Source organism: Lissotriton helveticus, chromosome 11 (assembly GCF_964261635.1).
Source record: "Lissotriton helveticus chromosome 11, aLisHel1.1, whole genome shotgun sequence".
Lineage (NCBI taxonomy): Eukaryota > Metazoa > Chordata > Amphibia > Caudata > Salamandridae > Lissotriton > Lissotriton helveticus.
In genome coordinates this window covers 837,555,034-837,571,921 of record NC_136072.1, presented here as the reverse complement: position 1 = coordinate 837,571,921, position 16,888 = coordinate 837,555,034, and the positions used below count along the sequence as shown (strand labels likewise).

Sequence of the window (16,888 nt, the reverse complement as noted above, 5' to 3'; positions counted from 1 at the left end):
CAAGAAAATTAACTTTGAAACCCCAAACATCCATACACATTCCATTCTTCAGTGATTAAATGAGTTTATTGTCCAAACATTCATCACTCTATCTGAAACACTGCATCATACTCGGAATTACTGTGATTGTTGCACCAAAGCTCACCAGTAGACCTTGCTGGAACTCCAGGCGGTTAATAAGTGTGCTCTTGTCTTCATCCACATTTTCAAAAAAATCCACCAACCGCAAACTTTTCTCTATTAGGTGATTTTTGAGCTTGGTCAATGGATCTGTCTGTGGGTAAAATACAAACATACACTTAAAATGTAACATGCCTTGTTCACTGCAACTGAAGTACTCAAAGGGCTTTGAAGTCACAGGGTAGATAATTTTTAAGTCACAATTGATTTTCATGTCATCTGCCTCTTTGATTTCATCCACTAAAAATGCACATTTAAACTGTTTATATATCTTTAGATGGCATACCTGTGCCAAGCTAGCATCTATTAATAGATTAATCATGCTGATAATGTACTTCTCACATTACTTGTCCACTTCTTGATGTATCTGACACAACCTTTAACTAAAACAGAATGCATTCCTCATTAAACGCTTTGATTAACCTGGTGTCTTAGATCACTAAACGGTCACATAAAGTGTCTTGTGCTCCAATAGAACTAACTCAGATTCCCTGCTGGGTTAGTCGCTTAGCTAATCAAACCTTGATTTTTTTTTTTTTTTACCAGTGATGTAGTTCTCAGGCCTCTAGTGGGCCCAAATACCTGTACTCTGTCTTTTCTGAGCAACGCCTGATTGAAGAAGGCAGATAATTGCTGTTCAACATTCTCTACTCTTAACCTTAACTTCCCTTTCTGTACAGTGCAGAAAAGAGACGCCAGGAGGCCACTAAGCAGCTGTTATTTATCAACCCAGAATCCAATGCTCCCTCATACCGGCCTTTACAAAGTGTGGTAGATCCTATCTCCCAATCACGAACCAGTGCTTTCTATTTCTTCAGGGATAGACCAAACCCCTTACAACTGGGTGCAATAAAATATTTTATATGTGATATAAAGTGCATCGCTTTTCTTGCCTCCATTCGGAGGACTGATTGCTTGCTCGCTGGATATGGCAGAAAACGTTTAGGCTCCAGTTTATATTATTGTTGGTATCTTCATCCCCTCTTTGGTGCAGGTTTAGACAGAAAGCAGTGTGGGAACACTTAAATGCACTTCTCTGATGCATAATTTTATTTGCTCAGTGGGTACAGAGGATGCCCATTGTGTGTGCATGAAGATGGATGTCTCTGTCTTGCTATTGGTCAGTAGGAGACAGCGACTGTTTGCTTCGGGTCTGGGTGAGCACTTGCATATAGGCTTCAGGGACCCTAGGCTTCAGTAGGCTTTTTGAGTTCCACCCTGGTGAGATCAGTCCAGATAGCACAGAAAGGGCATATTTACAAGAATGGAAGTATCGGCATCGATGCATCAGATTTGTTGTGCCTACCGCAAATGCACTAACAACGCCATGGATGCACCATATTTACAATAAAGTGCTCCGTGGCGCAAGGATTCACGGATCTGTCAGAAATTGTGATGCATCTTTTGGCGCTAAAGTGACGCATTGCTGGAGTTGGTCGTAGGACTGACGCAACTCCAGCAATGTGTCGGAACACAGAGGCGAGTCCCATGTTAAAAGCCCTGTATCAATCCTTATTCCTGGTTTGAGAAGGTATAGGGTTTTAATGCAGTCAAATCGCAGAGTGCGCAGTGAAAAGTTGGAAATGTCACTGCGTCAGTTCTACGTGGCTTTTAATGTGGGAACGCCTACCTTGCACACATTATACCTGGTGCAGGTATAATATGACCAGCTGCGGTCCCTGAAGGTAACAGCAGTGGGGCGGTGGGGCCAGGTAAGGGGGGATTTTGAGGGACGATGCTGAGGGAAATGAAATAAATGATTAATTTTCCCTCTGCATCGTCCTTTTAAATCCCCCCTAACCGGGCTCCACCGCCCCACCGCTGTTACCTGCACAGACCGCAGCTGAATGTGACGCAGGCCTCTACAAACTGACGCATTGGTCCCAATGCATCCGTTTGTAAATATAGAACAGTGTGGAGCACTGATTGTTCTGCGTCAAAAAAATTATGCTGCAGCAGGGCTAGCTCCTTGTAAATATGCCTCGGAGTCTGTTAGATTTGTGCCAAGTATATGTAAGTGGTCCAGCACTCCCCATTTTTCAACAGTGATGTGCCCAGAAGTAAATACACAAGGCAACGATTTTGTATTATTATTATGTGAACGGAGGTTGCAGCTGTTGTGCCACATAAGGAAGGGAGAAGATTGGCTTTAAAGCAGTAATCCTTCCATTGTTGTCTAAGCTTTCAGGCCACTTCTTCTTTGTCTAAGTAGCAAGGTGAAAATAAATTTCAAGCGAGGCGCTGCTTTGGAATTCATGTCACGTTACAACCTGGGATTTAATAGTCCTAATCTCACTTGCTCATTCTTTTTGACATGCTCTACCTGATATTTTGCTCTGCACACCTTGGTCCTCAATATGAGGTCTCTAGAGTATTATTCCCAATAGGAGTATCAATCCAGGCCATTGAGAGCAACCTGGTATTTCCGGTCCTGGGATTAATTGGTCCAAAAATAAAGAGCCTGATATCCCTGGCCTGGGAACTTCACACGACCTGTGTGTGATCCTACAGGGCCTACAGTCAGCTGCTGCACCAGGACCCCACTGTCCCTGTCCCTTCACAATGGGGGAAGCTAAAATACTCAAGCCAGTTCTCCCCCCACCTGTTCTGTGATCACCCTGCCCCCACCCCCTCCCCGTGCCACTCGGTCCAGGGACTAGGAAAAAGCCCCAACAACTATTTACCACCTATGTCAGGTAGGTGTTGAATCAAGGTGTTATTCTCAGAGAGGGGAGAAAAGCACAAAGCCCATTTTTTTCTCCAAGCCAGAGGAAATAACATCACTGGACTAAGGTGCGGGGATATGGGAGACTCGGTCTCACCTCCATTGTATTACCACTCCTCAATCTGTGGCACATATTTTGAGGAACCCAGTATGTTGACCTCTGCAGTGACCTACTATGTAGACCACAGTCACATGCGCTTCATTTCAAAGGGTTTAAATTGCCATGAGTATCACTTCAGTAAGTCAACTCTCTGTAAGCGGGATCTTTGCACATCTCCCCTGACTGCAGATATCAGATATCAGTGTCAGAGGGAAATATTTTTCTCTTCTTCATATAAAACATAGCATGATTTTGGATGTCTTGTTTTTCTCAAGCATCCTGAGCTGCAGGGCAGGTTCCGAATGCATAACGTGCATGTAAATCTGAAACCTGTAACCGGATATAAGAAAGTGCTTTCAAATCCATATTCCAAGGTAATCTGGGCTGAAAACACCAGCAGTGGTGCCAAACTCTAATTGCAGTGCATCAGTTCGGAAACAAAATCTATACTGCCTGAGCTCAGCTGAGTGCTCTTCAAACTCAGTCACGTTTCGAGGCTGAGTGCCAACGGTACACCACACCATAAATGAGTCAATAAATTATTTCAACGAAAAAAATGGTTGCAAAGTACAGGTGTTCTCATTCCATTTTTAATTGGCATTCTTAATTGAAAGTCCATTGCAACACTTTTGCGTCATTTTTTAACATGGGAAAAATGACGCAAAAGTGGCTCAAGGGGCTTGTAAATCAGCCCCAAAGTGTTTTGTTGCGTCAATAGGCTGTGTCTGTTGAATCTTCTAGTGGGCGACAGGTCTCCGGTTTAGACTTTGGGCTTCAAGTCCGCTTCAGTGTCCGTTTCACCTTCACCCCTCCACAGTGAACAGTGTTTTTTTCTCTTGACTAAGAGGGTGGGTGCATAGTGGAAAGGTGTTGTGCCCATGGGCACCATGGACCTGGAAGGGGGTGGAGATGGAATCAAACCGTGGGGGTTATCCCCTGTAGGTTAGTTACTTGGTATGGTCCGAGTGACATGCATGCGAATGTAAAGGCGCTGAGCCGGTGGAGCTTTATTTCGTGCTACATTACAGTGAGCAATTTACAGCTGAGTGTGTGTGTCCTGTTAGTTGCTGCATCAGCCCAGCCAGATATACCACAGTCACTGGCAGTACACAACGGAAGAGCAGCAGGGAAGGCAGAGCTACTGACATTTTATAGCCTTGTGTCACCAAGGGAACTCGTGGCAGAATGCGCTCCCCAGCATGATGTGCGAAACCCTTGGGGAATGGGCGCCCATAAAGAGATTTTCCCTTGGGCTGTTTGCAGTGCTTAATTTGAGCCTGTGGTTTTTGGTGCTTGTCACCAGCAGTTAATTGTCAGCACCAGCTCCAGTGAAAGTCCACCACATGGTGGTGCTGCCGGTTTAATTTTGAAATGAGCACAACAATCTTGTTTATTAAGTCAAATCGCATTGAAACTGACTAATACCAGCCTCAAACACCATTATTATAGCTTTGTGTGACCTGAAATTGTAACACTTGTAGGAGTGTGATGGTTAGGTGTCGTGTTCGCAGTGTCATTGGCAGCTCTGGCAGAGGCAATGCATGGTGCAGGCTGCAGTGGCCTTCAGAGAATGGCCCTGGCACTTAACGTTTTACAAATTAAGCATTACTTGGGAAACCTTCCCCCGGCTCCGGTGTCATGGGCGACACTTGCAGTATGCCTAAGGGATTCTCTAAGGTTCCTCTATGCGCAGAGCAGGTGAGCAAGCACCCACGGTAGAATAATCGAGGCATTTGTTGCTGTTCCCCAAGGGCAGACCTCAAGAAGTCCTGAGTATAGCAGTAGCGGCCAATTCCCTGCCATTTTGGCGGAGCGGGCCAGAGGAGGGAGCTGGGGAGGGAGGGAGAGGTCGAGTTACAAAATATTAATAATTCAAAATTTACTTACCTGATCGCTGCCGCCATCCAGTGCATCGCACTCTTCCGGGCATAGGCTCCCAGAATGCACTGCGGAAAATCATTACGTTGCATGAAAGCAGGGTCAAGATTGGCCTGAGCGCTGGGACTTTGCACTCCCAGGCAGACTGGGAGCCTGTGCCTGTTTTCTGCATCCCCAGTAAAGCAGCTGGGGTTGGAGAAAGTTTCACTGAGCATGAGGGTTTATGCGCACGGAAGGGACAAGGAAGTGCAATACCACTCCCCCACCACAGTGCCATCCTCTTGGACCTACCCCCAAGACTTGTCAGAGTCCTAGGAGATTAAAATAAAATGATAATAAAACAGGTTCAAATCCCACTTTATTATAGTTTTATTTTTTGGGTGGGGGCGGCACTTTTCCGCCCTAATGTAAGGGCCACTGCTGGATAGTTTTATCCCTAACCCTCCCCTCTCCCCAGCTGCAGCCAGGGCAGACTTTAGCGCTGGTGCGCCAGGTGCGACAATCACTTTTGGCGCCCCCCACGTCTCATGACTGCCTCCTCAGATTCTCTCCATACCACCTGCAAAAGGGCCCCTCATCTCTCCTATCATAAGATATTGCCAAGCACAGCGCCCCCCAAAAGTCAGAGCATCCCCCTCCACACGTTAGCGCCCAGTGCGGCCGCACCAGTCGCACTGCCCTAATGCCAGCCAAGTCTGCAGCCTCCTGTTCCTGCTGGTAAGGCCATGACTGAACACGAAAACAAAATTAATTCTCTAATCCCACCAAATTAGGCATGGCAGTAATCAACTGGCCTTCTGGGAGGGGCAGATGCCTTCAGATTTCACTGCACATGTGTCTTGTTTTCTGTTCCAACTGCTGCCCCTTAATCGAGTAGAAGAGAGACGAATGCATTTTCCAGCTCTCCTCCTAATCGAGGCGAAATCGAGTAGTGTGGAATCTACGTAAACAGTGTAAATATAATGTTCTTTAAGTCCGCTATAGAGTACTTTAAAACTGTGTAAAACTGAAAAATCAAATAGATTTTTATAACATAGTAACATCCTGCCAATGCTGCAAGCAAAAACTCTATGTCAGTTGATTCCTTCACAAAGCTACACTGTTTCAGTAACTAATTTGTTCTCTACAGTACATTTTGATAGCCAGATCTCTCTATTTGAAAGGAGAAAACGAGGTAGCAAAAACATTAAACAAATGTAACACAGCCTTTGACGTGTAATTGTGACTGTGTTTTACTCTGCCAGTAGGTGCGTTCCCTTCCCTGCACTAACCCTCCCTCAGCTACCAAAACCCAGCTCTGTGCTCTTTCCATCATAAACCTACCGCAATGCTCAAGAAGAGACAGCCAAAGTCTGACAGCAACCTCCAGACAGTGGTTCCAGAATCCAGGGCCCAGGCTGAATGCAACAGAATCCTAACATCAGTAATATTCAGGCGAGAGGAGTGATCACAAAAGTCGCAACAATTGAAAACCTCTGACAGCAGCTCTAATGGGTTTCGGCCAGCAAACAGCACAGAAAGAGCTCTACTGACAGTAGTGGAGACCTTGTGCTGCCCTGCAGATATGGATAACTCCCAGGCAGTGAAACTCCTTGACCTAAGTGCGGCCTTTGATACTGAGTCCCACACAGTCCTTTTACACCACCTACGTGATTTGGGGGTACGGGGCAAGGCCTTGACTTGGTTTACTTCCTTATTAAAGGATTGGTCTCTCTAAGTAATCTCCCCACCTTTCACTTCCTCCCATAGAGTGCTAGCACCCGGTATCCCCCAGGGCTCGACGGGCAGCCCCGCTCTTTTTAATATCTACATCAGACCTTAGGCTGATGCAATAAAATCCTTTGGAATCTCACTCGTGTCTTACGCCGACTCAGTTAATCATGTCCTTGTCCTCTGAGTCAGCGGATAACAGCGTAAAAAAAAACCTGTCATAGCTGTCGCAAGCTGGATGCATGAAAAATGCCTAAAACGTAATTCTAGTAAGACTGAGAGTCTTCTGTTGGGCAGACATTGGTGGTCAGAAATCTTAGGACTTCCTCCCAAGCCTAAGTCTGTGGTTAAAAACCTTAGTCTATGGATGGATAATTCTCTGTCCTTTGAAACTCAGGTTACAACCCTAGCAAGCCACTACTTTGGCAACCTGAGTAGTCCTAAATCCATCATGGGATTCTTCACCCTACAAGTAGGCCAGCTGATTGTTTCATTTCACATCTTGACTATTGTAACAGTCTCTACCTGGGCGCCAAAACATTGGTCTTAAACCGACTACAGGTAATCTAAAACACCAATGCCAGAATTCTTCTCTTCCTCCCCAAATTGTGTTTGCCCTCTCAGCTCTTAATCAAGCTTCACTAGCTCCCTGTTGAGAAGCGTACAAAGTTTAAAGAGCTCTGCATCTCCCACAAGATTCTCTACAAACAAGTCTTGCTGCTGTGATTCAATCTTACCTCCCTACAAGAGCCTTACACTCGGCATACATGAATCTGGCCTAAATACCTAAGCACAGAAAAGCCAGAATGGGAGGACCCTCTTTTTGTGGCCTTGCCCCACCCTATGGAACTCTTTGCCGCCTTCATTAAGAAAGACTTGTAACAATTTAAGCTTCTGGAAGCAATTGAAGACTTGCCTGTTCTCCCTCTAGCCCAGCCTGCTGCCTCCTATTCTGCGGTCATCTTACCCGTGACTAGCGCTGGGAAGCCCCTTGGGGGCATCCGTGCACTCTAAAAATATTTTTAACGTAACATAATGGCAAATATCTCAGAGGGGAAAAACAGTGGCAGACAACACAGCAAAACCTCTACCCAATCCACAGGGGACACAGCAGAGTATTCCAGTAACGGCCCATTTTACAGAGGAACCAACAACGTACTACAGGTACTACACCAGAAAAAAACAACATAGATACCAGAGCCACTGATTATTATCATTATAAATATTGGTAGTAGTTGTAGCAGTACTAGTAGTAGCAGTAGTAGTATTTGTTAGGTGAAAAGAGTTTGGCAATGCATCGTGGCACTTGGGACAAGAATTAAAAAAAAACTATGCAGAAACAGATTAATTTAAAAAACAAAACCCAGTAATCTGGAGCGAACAAAGAAGATGTACAACTGTGAAATTCCATAAGATTTAACGGCCTAATTAAATATTGTGAAGCTGTAAATAACCCAAAGATTGAAAGGCTGGTCATTCCAGTTCTTGGGCCCCATCACTTGGAAAGCTTTACCAGTGGAATATGTCCCTTAAAACAAGGTATACTCAAGAGAAGGGAGGTGCTAGACTGTAAAGATATGATGGGTTCATAAAGGGTCACTAAACTAGAAACAAAATGCTGGACTAGTGTTATGGAAAGCTTTGTGGTTCAAGTACAGTGCCTAATATGGTCCCTCCTTTGCATGCACTTCAGATGGCTGGAAGTGACATGAACTCAGCCAGCACCAATAGTTAAGAGTTGGCCCTACAACAAAGGAAGGTGGAGGCCCAGCTGGTGTTAATAGCCCAACTGGAGAAGAAGTTGGCTCTTGTAGAGATGAAGCTGGCCTTGGAGAAAACAAGGCGCGGCTGGATGTAAGGCCGAGCAATGATGGAGCCAGCGAAATTGAGGAGGTATCTGCATGGGTGTGGGTTACAAAGCCCTCTCCTGCCCAAAGGAATTGTGCCCGCTTTGTGATGAGGGGTGACATAGACAAATGGTTTGGCTGTTTTGAAAGAGCATTGACGATGAGGAAGGTGGGAACAAAATACTGGGGAACCTTATTGTGGGAGTTGGTTCAATTAGCTTGGTGTGATAGAATCCTGACCCTAGAGCAAGGGGTAGAAGAGTTCTACCAGCATATGAAGGATGCCTTAGTAGAGGATGGTGTGATCCCAGAAGAGTCTAGAATGAATTTCAGGGATACCCACAACGATGCACCGCCGTCCTGGGTAGAATTGGTAGATGTCTCAGTAAAGGCACTAGAAGAATGGTTGAAGTGCAATGGAGTTAATACGTATGATGGTCTGTACAATCTAAATGTCAAAGAGCACACTTTGGGTACAATTGTTCTTCAAAGAAGTTACACCAGTACATATTAAGCTATCTAGCCCCAGAGAGATGAGTAAGATAGCGGATGGATAAATGTGCACCCTTGTGCCCAAGAAGTCCCAGAAGGGTGACATTAAAAACCGGGGTCATCCCCACCTTAGGGGAAAGAAGAGTGATTTTCACACAAGAAAAAGACTGAAGACCTAATTCACAAAGATAAAATTGCACATTGTATAAGTTTACAATTTAAGCAAAATTTACAAACTAAGGGGCCCATAAGGATGGCGGGCGGATCGCCCCCGCCAGGCCGGCGGTAGCTAACGCTGGCCTGGCGGAGGCGATCCTCCCGCCATCCGTGCCGGAATGACCCCCCCGCCATATTAGCATGGCTTGGGGGTCCGCGGCCGACGGAAAGACCGTCGACGCTTTTCCGCCCCGGTCGCCTTTCGAAAAGAGTTCATATGGTGGCGGTGTTTATCAGACACCGCCAGCCATATTACAATGGGCATTTACCAATGCCTTTCCGCCACGGAAAGGCATGCGGAGTCTGCTCTGGGGGCAGTTGCCGGCCCCCAGGACCTTCGGGGGCGTGGGGTGTGCACAGGTACCCCCCTGCATTTCAAAGTAGAATGTGGCAGGCAATGCACGGTGCCTGTCACGTTGTGCTTTGGAATGCACAACATGTATTTTTACCATTGCGGCGGGCGGTGCTTTCAGCACCGCCCGCCGCAAGGGTAATACAGGATGCGCCCGCCACTGTGGCGGGCGCATCCTAATTCCCCCCACGGGACCCCCGCCCTTTTGGAGGATGGCAGGCGAGCAAAGTCCGCCCGCCATCCTAAAGGGAGCTAATGTGTGGAGTTTTAGCACTCTGCATGTCCTATCTTTTTATGTGAAGAGATCTCAGCCCCAACTGAGGAGTCTTCACACATGTAAGTATATGGTGATCTCAGCACAAAAAGAGACACTTTTTGTTAGAACACGGCTTGCCTGTCATTATGCTGGAAACGAATTTTAGTGTCAATATGTAACAGTTGTTTGCAGTTTTATATAGTGTGAACTAGACCCGAAAATATTGACCACTTTACATGAGCTCCACTTTAATTACACAAGGAAACCATTTTTGTTTCTCAAAACACGAGGATATTTAGTGATTTACCCAGTATCAAAGCATGTTGAGCCTTTGCCGAGACTCAAACTTGAGGCCGTATGTACAAAGCTTTATGGGAGGTCACAAAATGCCCGATTCACAGAATTAGGATGTTTTCGACCTCAAAAAAAGCATTTTTAATGTGCAAAAGCCAAATTGTTATTTGGTAACGTATTGCCGAATCACAATTTGGGGTTGTAGTTCAGTATTTGAAAGGGTCATGTTTAGGGAGTCCCTACCAAATACGGATTACAATGATATATATACTAATGTTTTGTGACTGCATTATGGTTGCAAAACATACATTTTTTACCCACCAATAAAAAGTGACGGTAACCATTCGCAAATGGGAGGGGGTCCCCATGGGACCCCAAGCCCTTTGAAAATGTGAAACAAATATTTTTTAAGGGCAGGCAGTGGTCCCATGGAACACTGCATCCTCTTCAAAAATGAAACTTAAGTTTTAAGGAAAGCGGGCTGCATTTCAAATAACAAAGGTTTGCTTTATTAAAAAGAGATCACAGACATGGTGGTCTGCTGACCCCAGTAGGCTACCATTCCTGTGATTTCTGTGATTCCTAGTGGCCACACAAATTGTGACTGAGCTCATTAATATTCATGAGGTAAGTCGTTTACGACCCTAGCAGAAATTATTTTCAAATGTATTCTTTAGTACATTAGGAATTGCGATCTCCAAATTGCAAAAAATCAATTTGGAAATCATTATTCCTATTTTTTATACATATGTCACCTGGTTCCCCAGTCCCAAAGTTTGCATCTCTGACCAATAAGCCACATGCTGGTCTGAGTACCACATCTGTCCTTGACTTTCTTTTCCAGCCTCACTTTTTTATTTCAATATAATTTTTTAGGGTACTTTTCAAAATTTTAGCTAGAAAATCTAGCCACGATCAGTTAAAAATATTTATTTTAATGCATTTACAGATTTTAGACACACAGAAAGACATTTTAATACATGCCAGATTTACAAAGAAATTAAGCTTTTATAGTTATATTTTTATACTAAAAGAGACAATGGCATGGAGAATTGTGGCACTTTGAAAGTGTGCCATCTATGAGGGCACTATTACATACATTTATTAATAAAATATTTAACAGTATTTGTCAATAGTTTACGTTTAAAATCGAGCTACGTGGTATAGCACAACATGCAAAAGATGTTTAAGCAATGATAGACCCTTGTGGCGATAGACAATTTGCGATGTACCCTATTAATACCTAGGTCATATTACAAATTGAATACCCATTTGCAAATCAGGCAGTGGGCAAATGTCACATCCTGGTTTGGGAATATGTTTTATTGCACCAGACCCTAGGTTTTGGCGGAAATGTAGGTGCCATTTACTTTCTGACAGCAAAGTCTTTCAAGGCTTGAGCATTTTGTTAAGTGGTCTCTGAGTGCAGGTTCTTATTGGTTACATTTTAAAACCTACTTTCTAGAAGATTAGAACATTTGTGGTAGTTCCATAATTTAATTAGTGAGACAGTACATGCGGCATTCAAGGTACACTGCAAATTCAGCTGTAAACGCAAAATAACTGAATGCTTTTCATCATTTTAAGGGACAAAGTTAGTGCCAGCTTTTAGTAATTTGAATAGGAATGTTGTAATCTATACTACTATTATAAAGTAAGAACTTTGAACCTTTGAGGCGGGTAAACTCGGGAACCACAGCGCCAATCCACACACCCGATACATCATTGTAATCGTCAGGGTGTGCAGATGGACATAGGCTATATAAACTATAAAAATATGCGTTATTTAAAAAATGTACATAAAAAAAAGTAGTCCCTTCGAAGTAGCGCCGACCGCGACTTGCGTGCTGACGTCAGGAGCGTGGGGAGGAGCGGCGTCCAGGAGCGCGAGGAGGAGCGCCGGACATGGCACGGGGGAGGAGCGTTGAGGAGCGGCGAGGAACGGCGGAGCGGTGAACTGAGGAGCGCGGGGGAGGAGCGGCGGCTGAGGTAAGGCTCCGGGGGACCCACGGACAATGTCGGGGCAGGCGGGGGTCAGGGAAGGCGGGGGACGGGGTGGGCGGGGGCCCGGGCTGCTGGACAATGTCGGGGCGGGCAGAGGCCCGGGCTGCTGGACAATGTCGGGGCGGGCGGGGGTCACGTCATGGATAGAGCTAAACAGCAGCAATGTCACATCGCTCCAAAAGAACACTGTGCTCAATACCAAGAGCCCCAAATAACAAAGGGCACTAATGATCGCGGCGGGGGCCCAGGCTGCTGGACAATGTCGGGGCGGACGGGGGTCGGGGAAGCCTGATTGCTCCCGGACAAGGTTGGGACGGGCTGCTAGTATGATTTAATTGCGGAGCTTGGAAAAGCGAAAGGTATAGGCTGCAGTAGCGGCTGACGTCAGGGAAAGGTGGTGAGGTGGAGAGGGCAGAGGACAACTATAACAACAACAACAACACAAAAACACATGAAAGAAACTTACCTGTTGCCCGCCGCATTGTCCCTCTTTTGCTTCTCTGGCTCCACTGAAGCACAGGCTCCCAGGTTCCCATACACCCAATCCAGACGCTGCTCTCATTCTGCTGGAAGCATGAGAGAAGCTCCGGGATAGGCCTAAGCGGGATGAATTTGCACTCCCAGAGAGACTGGGAGACTGTGCCGGCTGTCTCCAACTCGGCATTAAGATGATAATAAATCCATTTTATCATCATTTTATTTTTCAAGTTTTACATCTGCTGGCAGGGGGCCAACGTTCTTTCACCAAGACTGAGGAGCCGCTACTGATAGGCTGTCAAAGCGGTCCTCCTAACTGATAAAATAGCTATGACGGTTTACCACTTGGAGCTATGTGCGTTCTTTAGCCATTTATCCCTTTCCCTTATTGCTATCAGCTTTTCACAGATCCACCCCTAGGACCATTTAAAGAGAGTAAATCCTGTTTCTTTCTGAATGTGCTTGAAATTTGGTACATTTGTATTTTGATTATTTTATAAATATGGTTTTCCTTCACTTCTGTTGAATGGTTTGGCATTTATCCTTGCACACACCACTCTTCGGAAGAGAATCCTGGAACCTGACCGTGCTACCTGAAGAGGGCAGCTATGTGACTTGAGAAGTAACTACTCTACCTATAAGCTCTCTAGATGTAACTTTGGTTCTAGGAAGGGGATTTTAGGATCCCTTCTTGATCTCAGGCATTGTGAAGGTAAAACATATCTCAGAGAGGTGTGGCGCCACGGCCAGGGCGACTGAAGCTGGACGCTGGGGATCACGGTTCGATCCCCGGCTCCGGCGGCAGGGGTCTGCCCAGCACCATGCGACTCTGGGCAATAGCTCGCTTAATCTTCCCATGGCCCCCAGCGCCTTGAGATCCCTTCAGGGGTGATTCGTGCGCTATACAAGTACTGGATTTACATTTTTACATTTACCCTACAAACGATTCAGACAGCAGCAGTGCAGGAATGATGTAAGTGATGTGCATAATACAAATATGATGGTTTCTACAGCGTTATGTATTATCACGTGGTCTATACTCCCAGCATTATCACATGCCTTGGCATTATCACATGCCTTGGCATTATCACATACCTTGGCATAAGTAACCAAGGGTGGGATATTACACGGGTTACATTACATGTATTACAGACACTGCATTGTCACATATAAGCACATGTTTATAGTGTACTGCATTACCATATCTACACCCCAAAGACTAAGTAAGCTGCACTGTTATAGCCTTTCACATGGCTGATAGGAACATTTATGTCCATTACTACAACTGTGACGGCGACAACAGCATCCCTGTGGTGTCAAGTCCGAATGTGTCGTTCAACTTCCACATTCAGAGTCTCCTTATTGATTACACAGCTTCAAAACACTGGGCCATTTAAACAATGAAGACACTTGATTAAATGCACACTGATTACTCAGCACACAATAGTGATAAGGGATACAGGCTAGAGTGGAAACATGATAGAAGCCTAGCTTTTTACCTTCGGCTTGTCCTTCTTAAAAAGCACTGTGTTGCCCCCATGCTGGACAGTAAGGTTTGGAACGGTGGATTTCACTGCGGTATATAAGTCTTCAAACTCCTTGTTTACTGTGATATCCTATATAGAAAATAGAAAATATGATGGGTATAAGAGGAAACACGACTTGTACAACTGGTATGTACCAAATCTGTGGAATTACTCTTTGCTGCACCCTTCATTTCTTGGCCCTATAAGTGTGTTATTACGTCATTACCCAGTCCCACTAATATCTTGTAAAATCAGAGCCCAATGACCCCCAATGCTTATATATTAAGTCAGAACTCACTTTTCACTTATATCTTTATATTGGTGCTCCATATTGGTGCTCCCAATTCTAGTGCCCACCACACTCTTGTCTTAGAGCCCACGTCACAATTGTACCTTGCGACACTAGTGTCTACCATTGGTTGTGTCTTGTGATGTGAGTGTCCTCTCCACAGTTTTGTGATATCAGAGGCCACTTCACGCTTGTACCCTGTGATATTAGTTTCCACACTCGCCTGTGTATTGTGAAATGAGGTACAACTCAATGCTTGATGCTCTCCTACTGTGACAGCAGAACTCACTTTCAGCTTGTACATTTTGGATATGACTCTCTGCTTGTGATTGCATCTAGCAATATGAGTGGCCATTCTCTTCTTGTTTCTTTTGGCTTTAATTCCTAGCCCCTACTGATATATCTGATTTAAAGGCCAGTGTCCCCATTACATCCAGTGACAGAAGTCCACACTCATCAGTATAGCTTATCATACCAGCGTCACTCCTTACTGGTATCTTGGGATATCACAACACAGTCCACATAGTATTCTGTTATAATTGCTTCGTCTCAGTTGGAGAGTTAAGTGGCACCTTGCCAGTGGAGTCTGATATCTTTCTGGCACCATGCATTTTTCCCTGTAGCTCTTCATTTCTACTTCAGTGTATATCATTGCCTGCAGAACAAGCCCTACCCAGTGCTCTGAATCCCTGCTGGCACGCTCCAATGCCTGTGAAGGCCAAATCGAGGTTGAAGGGGTATGGGTAACTTGTGTTTGCCTGATTAAGCTCCCTTCATGCTAACATGGTTAGCTAGTCCACATCCTCTCTTTGCCAAGATGCCCCTGTCAGAAGAAGGCCATGGTGTGGCCAAAGTGGTTGTAGGAGCTGGTACCTAGCACTCGCGGACCACGACCTGGTCAGATCCCACCTCTTACCTAGGCTAAGCAGTCTCCACACACAGGGTGTGGGGGGGTCTGTGCCCTCTATATATGGAACGTGTCGCCACAAGACAGTCTGGAAGTCACCAATTCAGTCCCCACAGTTCCATGGAGACTGGGGGTGGTGGGTCACGTTATTTTGCAGTAACCATTTTTCTGGCAGGAGGGAGGACAGTCACCATCTTCTTTGCACCACAGAGTTGTTTTAGCTCTTGGCACCTTCCTCACAAGGAGGAACTCAGCAGCGTGCCAGTGAGACATACTGGACAAGTAGTCCCTGTAATCTAGGCCCAGCTTTGTATCAGGGTAGGAAACATTCACTTTACAAGCATAAAAGAATGGGGAGGGAATGTCACATCCTCAATAGCTCCCCGCAGCTAAGTTACACTGTGACATAACGCTGGTGATTTATCCACATGGGGTAAGGTCACCACCCACTGGTGCAAGCATTCCTCAACAACAACATGGAGGCATGGAAGAATCAGCTTCACAGTGTGTATGCAGCCTCTCTGACACAAAACAAACTTTCATCTTTCTGAATGAAATCACCAGCTCTAGAGAGCTCTTCCTACTGCTGATATTTCAGAAGCCATCTTAGATCAGCAGGAAATCACTTGCGGGGTTTTGTGCACTGTCAAACAAGTTGTTATACAATAATATTAGACTGGATCAAATAGGGATGCCAGATTGGTCACGTTATTGTTTGAAATACCCACCATTGATAAAGTTCCAATTTTACATATAAGAACTCACCCTACTCTAAACTTGCGCTATCTTGGAGCTAACATGGTTCTCTAAAGAAACATTTCAAGGATTGTGGGGAAAAACCCACCAAACATAGTAAAAACTTTGAAATCCTGGTTATCTAAAGGCCCTCAAGCAAAGCTCGGACTGCATCCTCAAGTGTCTGGAAACTGGAAGATCTTAGACAGAGCAAAGCCCCAGAGCGAGTGGAAAGGAGGAGATTGCAGAATCTTAAAGTATAGTTCTCAGAGAATCTTGGAAGTATAAAGAAACCATTGTTAAAGGACGGGTTTTTCAGAAAATACTGGGAGTGGGGCTAATGGTAAGCAGAATCGGATTGTGGTACAGGGAGCTCAGGCCAGTGGATGGACTACCGGCTTGCAAGTCCTACAGAACCAGTTTTCCCAATTTTCCATTTTCACAATAGTTGTGTAGTTTTTACATTTGTTTTTCTGTAATTTGCACGGTAACATAGTAATAGCTGCTCCTGTTGACTTCTATCTTCACCAGCATCTGCGGTGGAGTGAATTTGCCTGTGAGCTTGGCCATGGTCTCTGATAACGAGCATAGGCTACTTCAAGGCTTTGTCTCTGTCTATAAACTTCTGGATGTTCCTGTTGTGGGAGCTCAGCTACAGTGTGATACAACTCTGGTGACTTTCAATTAATTTTCTGCAGCCACACACAACAGAAAATAACACAAAACCTGCATCCTAAAGTGGATAAATCACAAATCTGTACATTTTGTGTGCATGATTCGCAAAACCAGGAATTGCTTAGGTCAAGCGTGTGAACATCAGCCCTGCATATGACGAATGTATGCAAAGTTTGCATAACATTTGCTTTTGTAGGCTCCACATGGATTGATTAATGTAGGCGC

The 16,888-nt window shown here is 45.1% G+C and overlaps 1 protein-coding gene across 2 annotated transcripts in view; it reads right to left on the bottom strand.

Moving 5' to 3' along the window:
* Positions 1 to 16,888, bottom strand: part of LRRC74B (leucine rich repeat containing 74B) — a 432,482-nt gene that overhangs the window by 145,538 nt on the left and 270,056 nt on the right. For both annotated transcript variants that reach the window (XM_078665884.1, XM_078665885.1), the window contains exons 10-11: positions 14,031 to 14,147; positions 146 to 274 (exon numbers count right to left, since the gene is read on the bottom strand). In XM_078665884.1, coding sequence (XP_078522010.1) covers positions 146 to 274; positions 14,031 to 14,147 — 246 coding nt within the window. The remainder of the gene's footprint in view (positions 1 to 145; positions 275 to 14,030; positions 14,148 to 16,888) is intronic.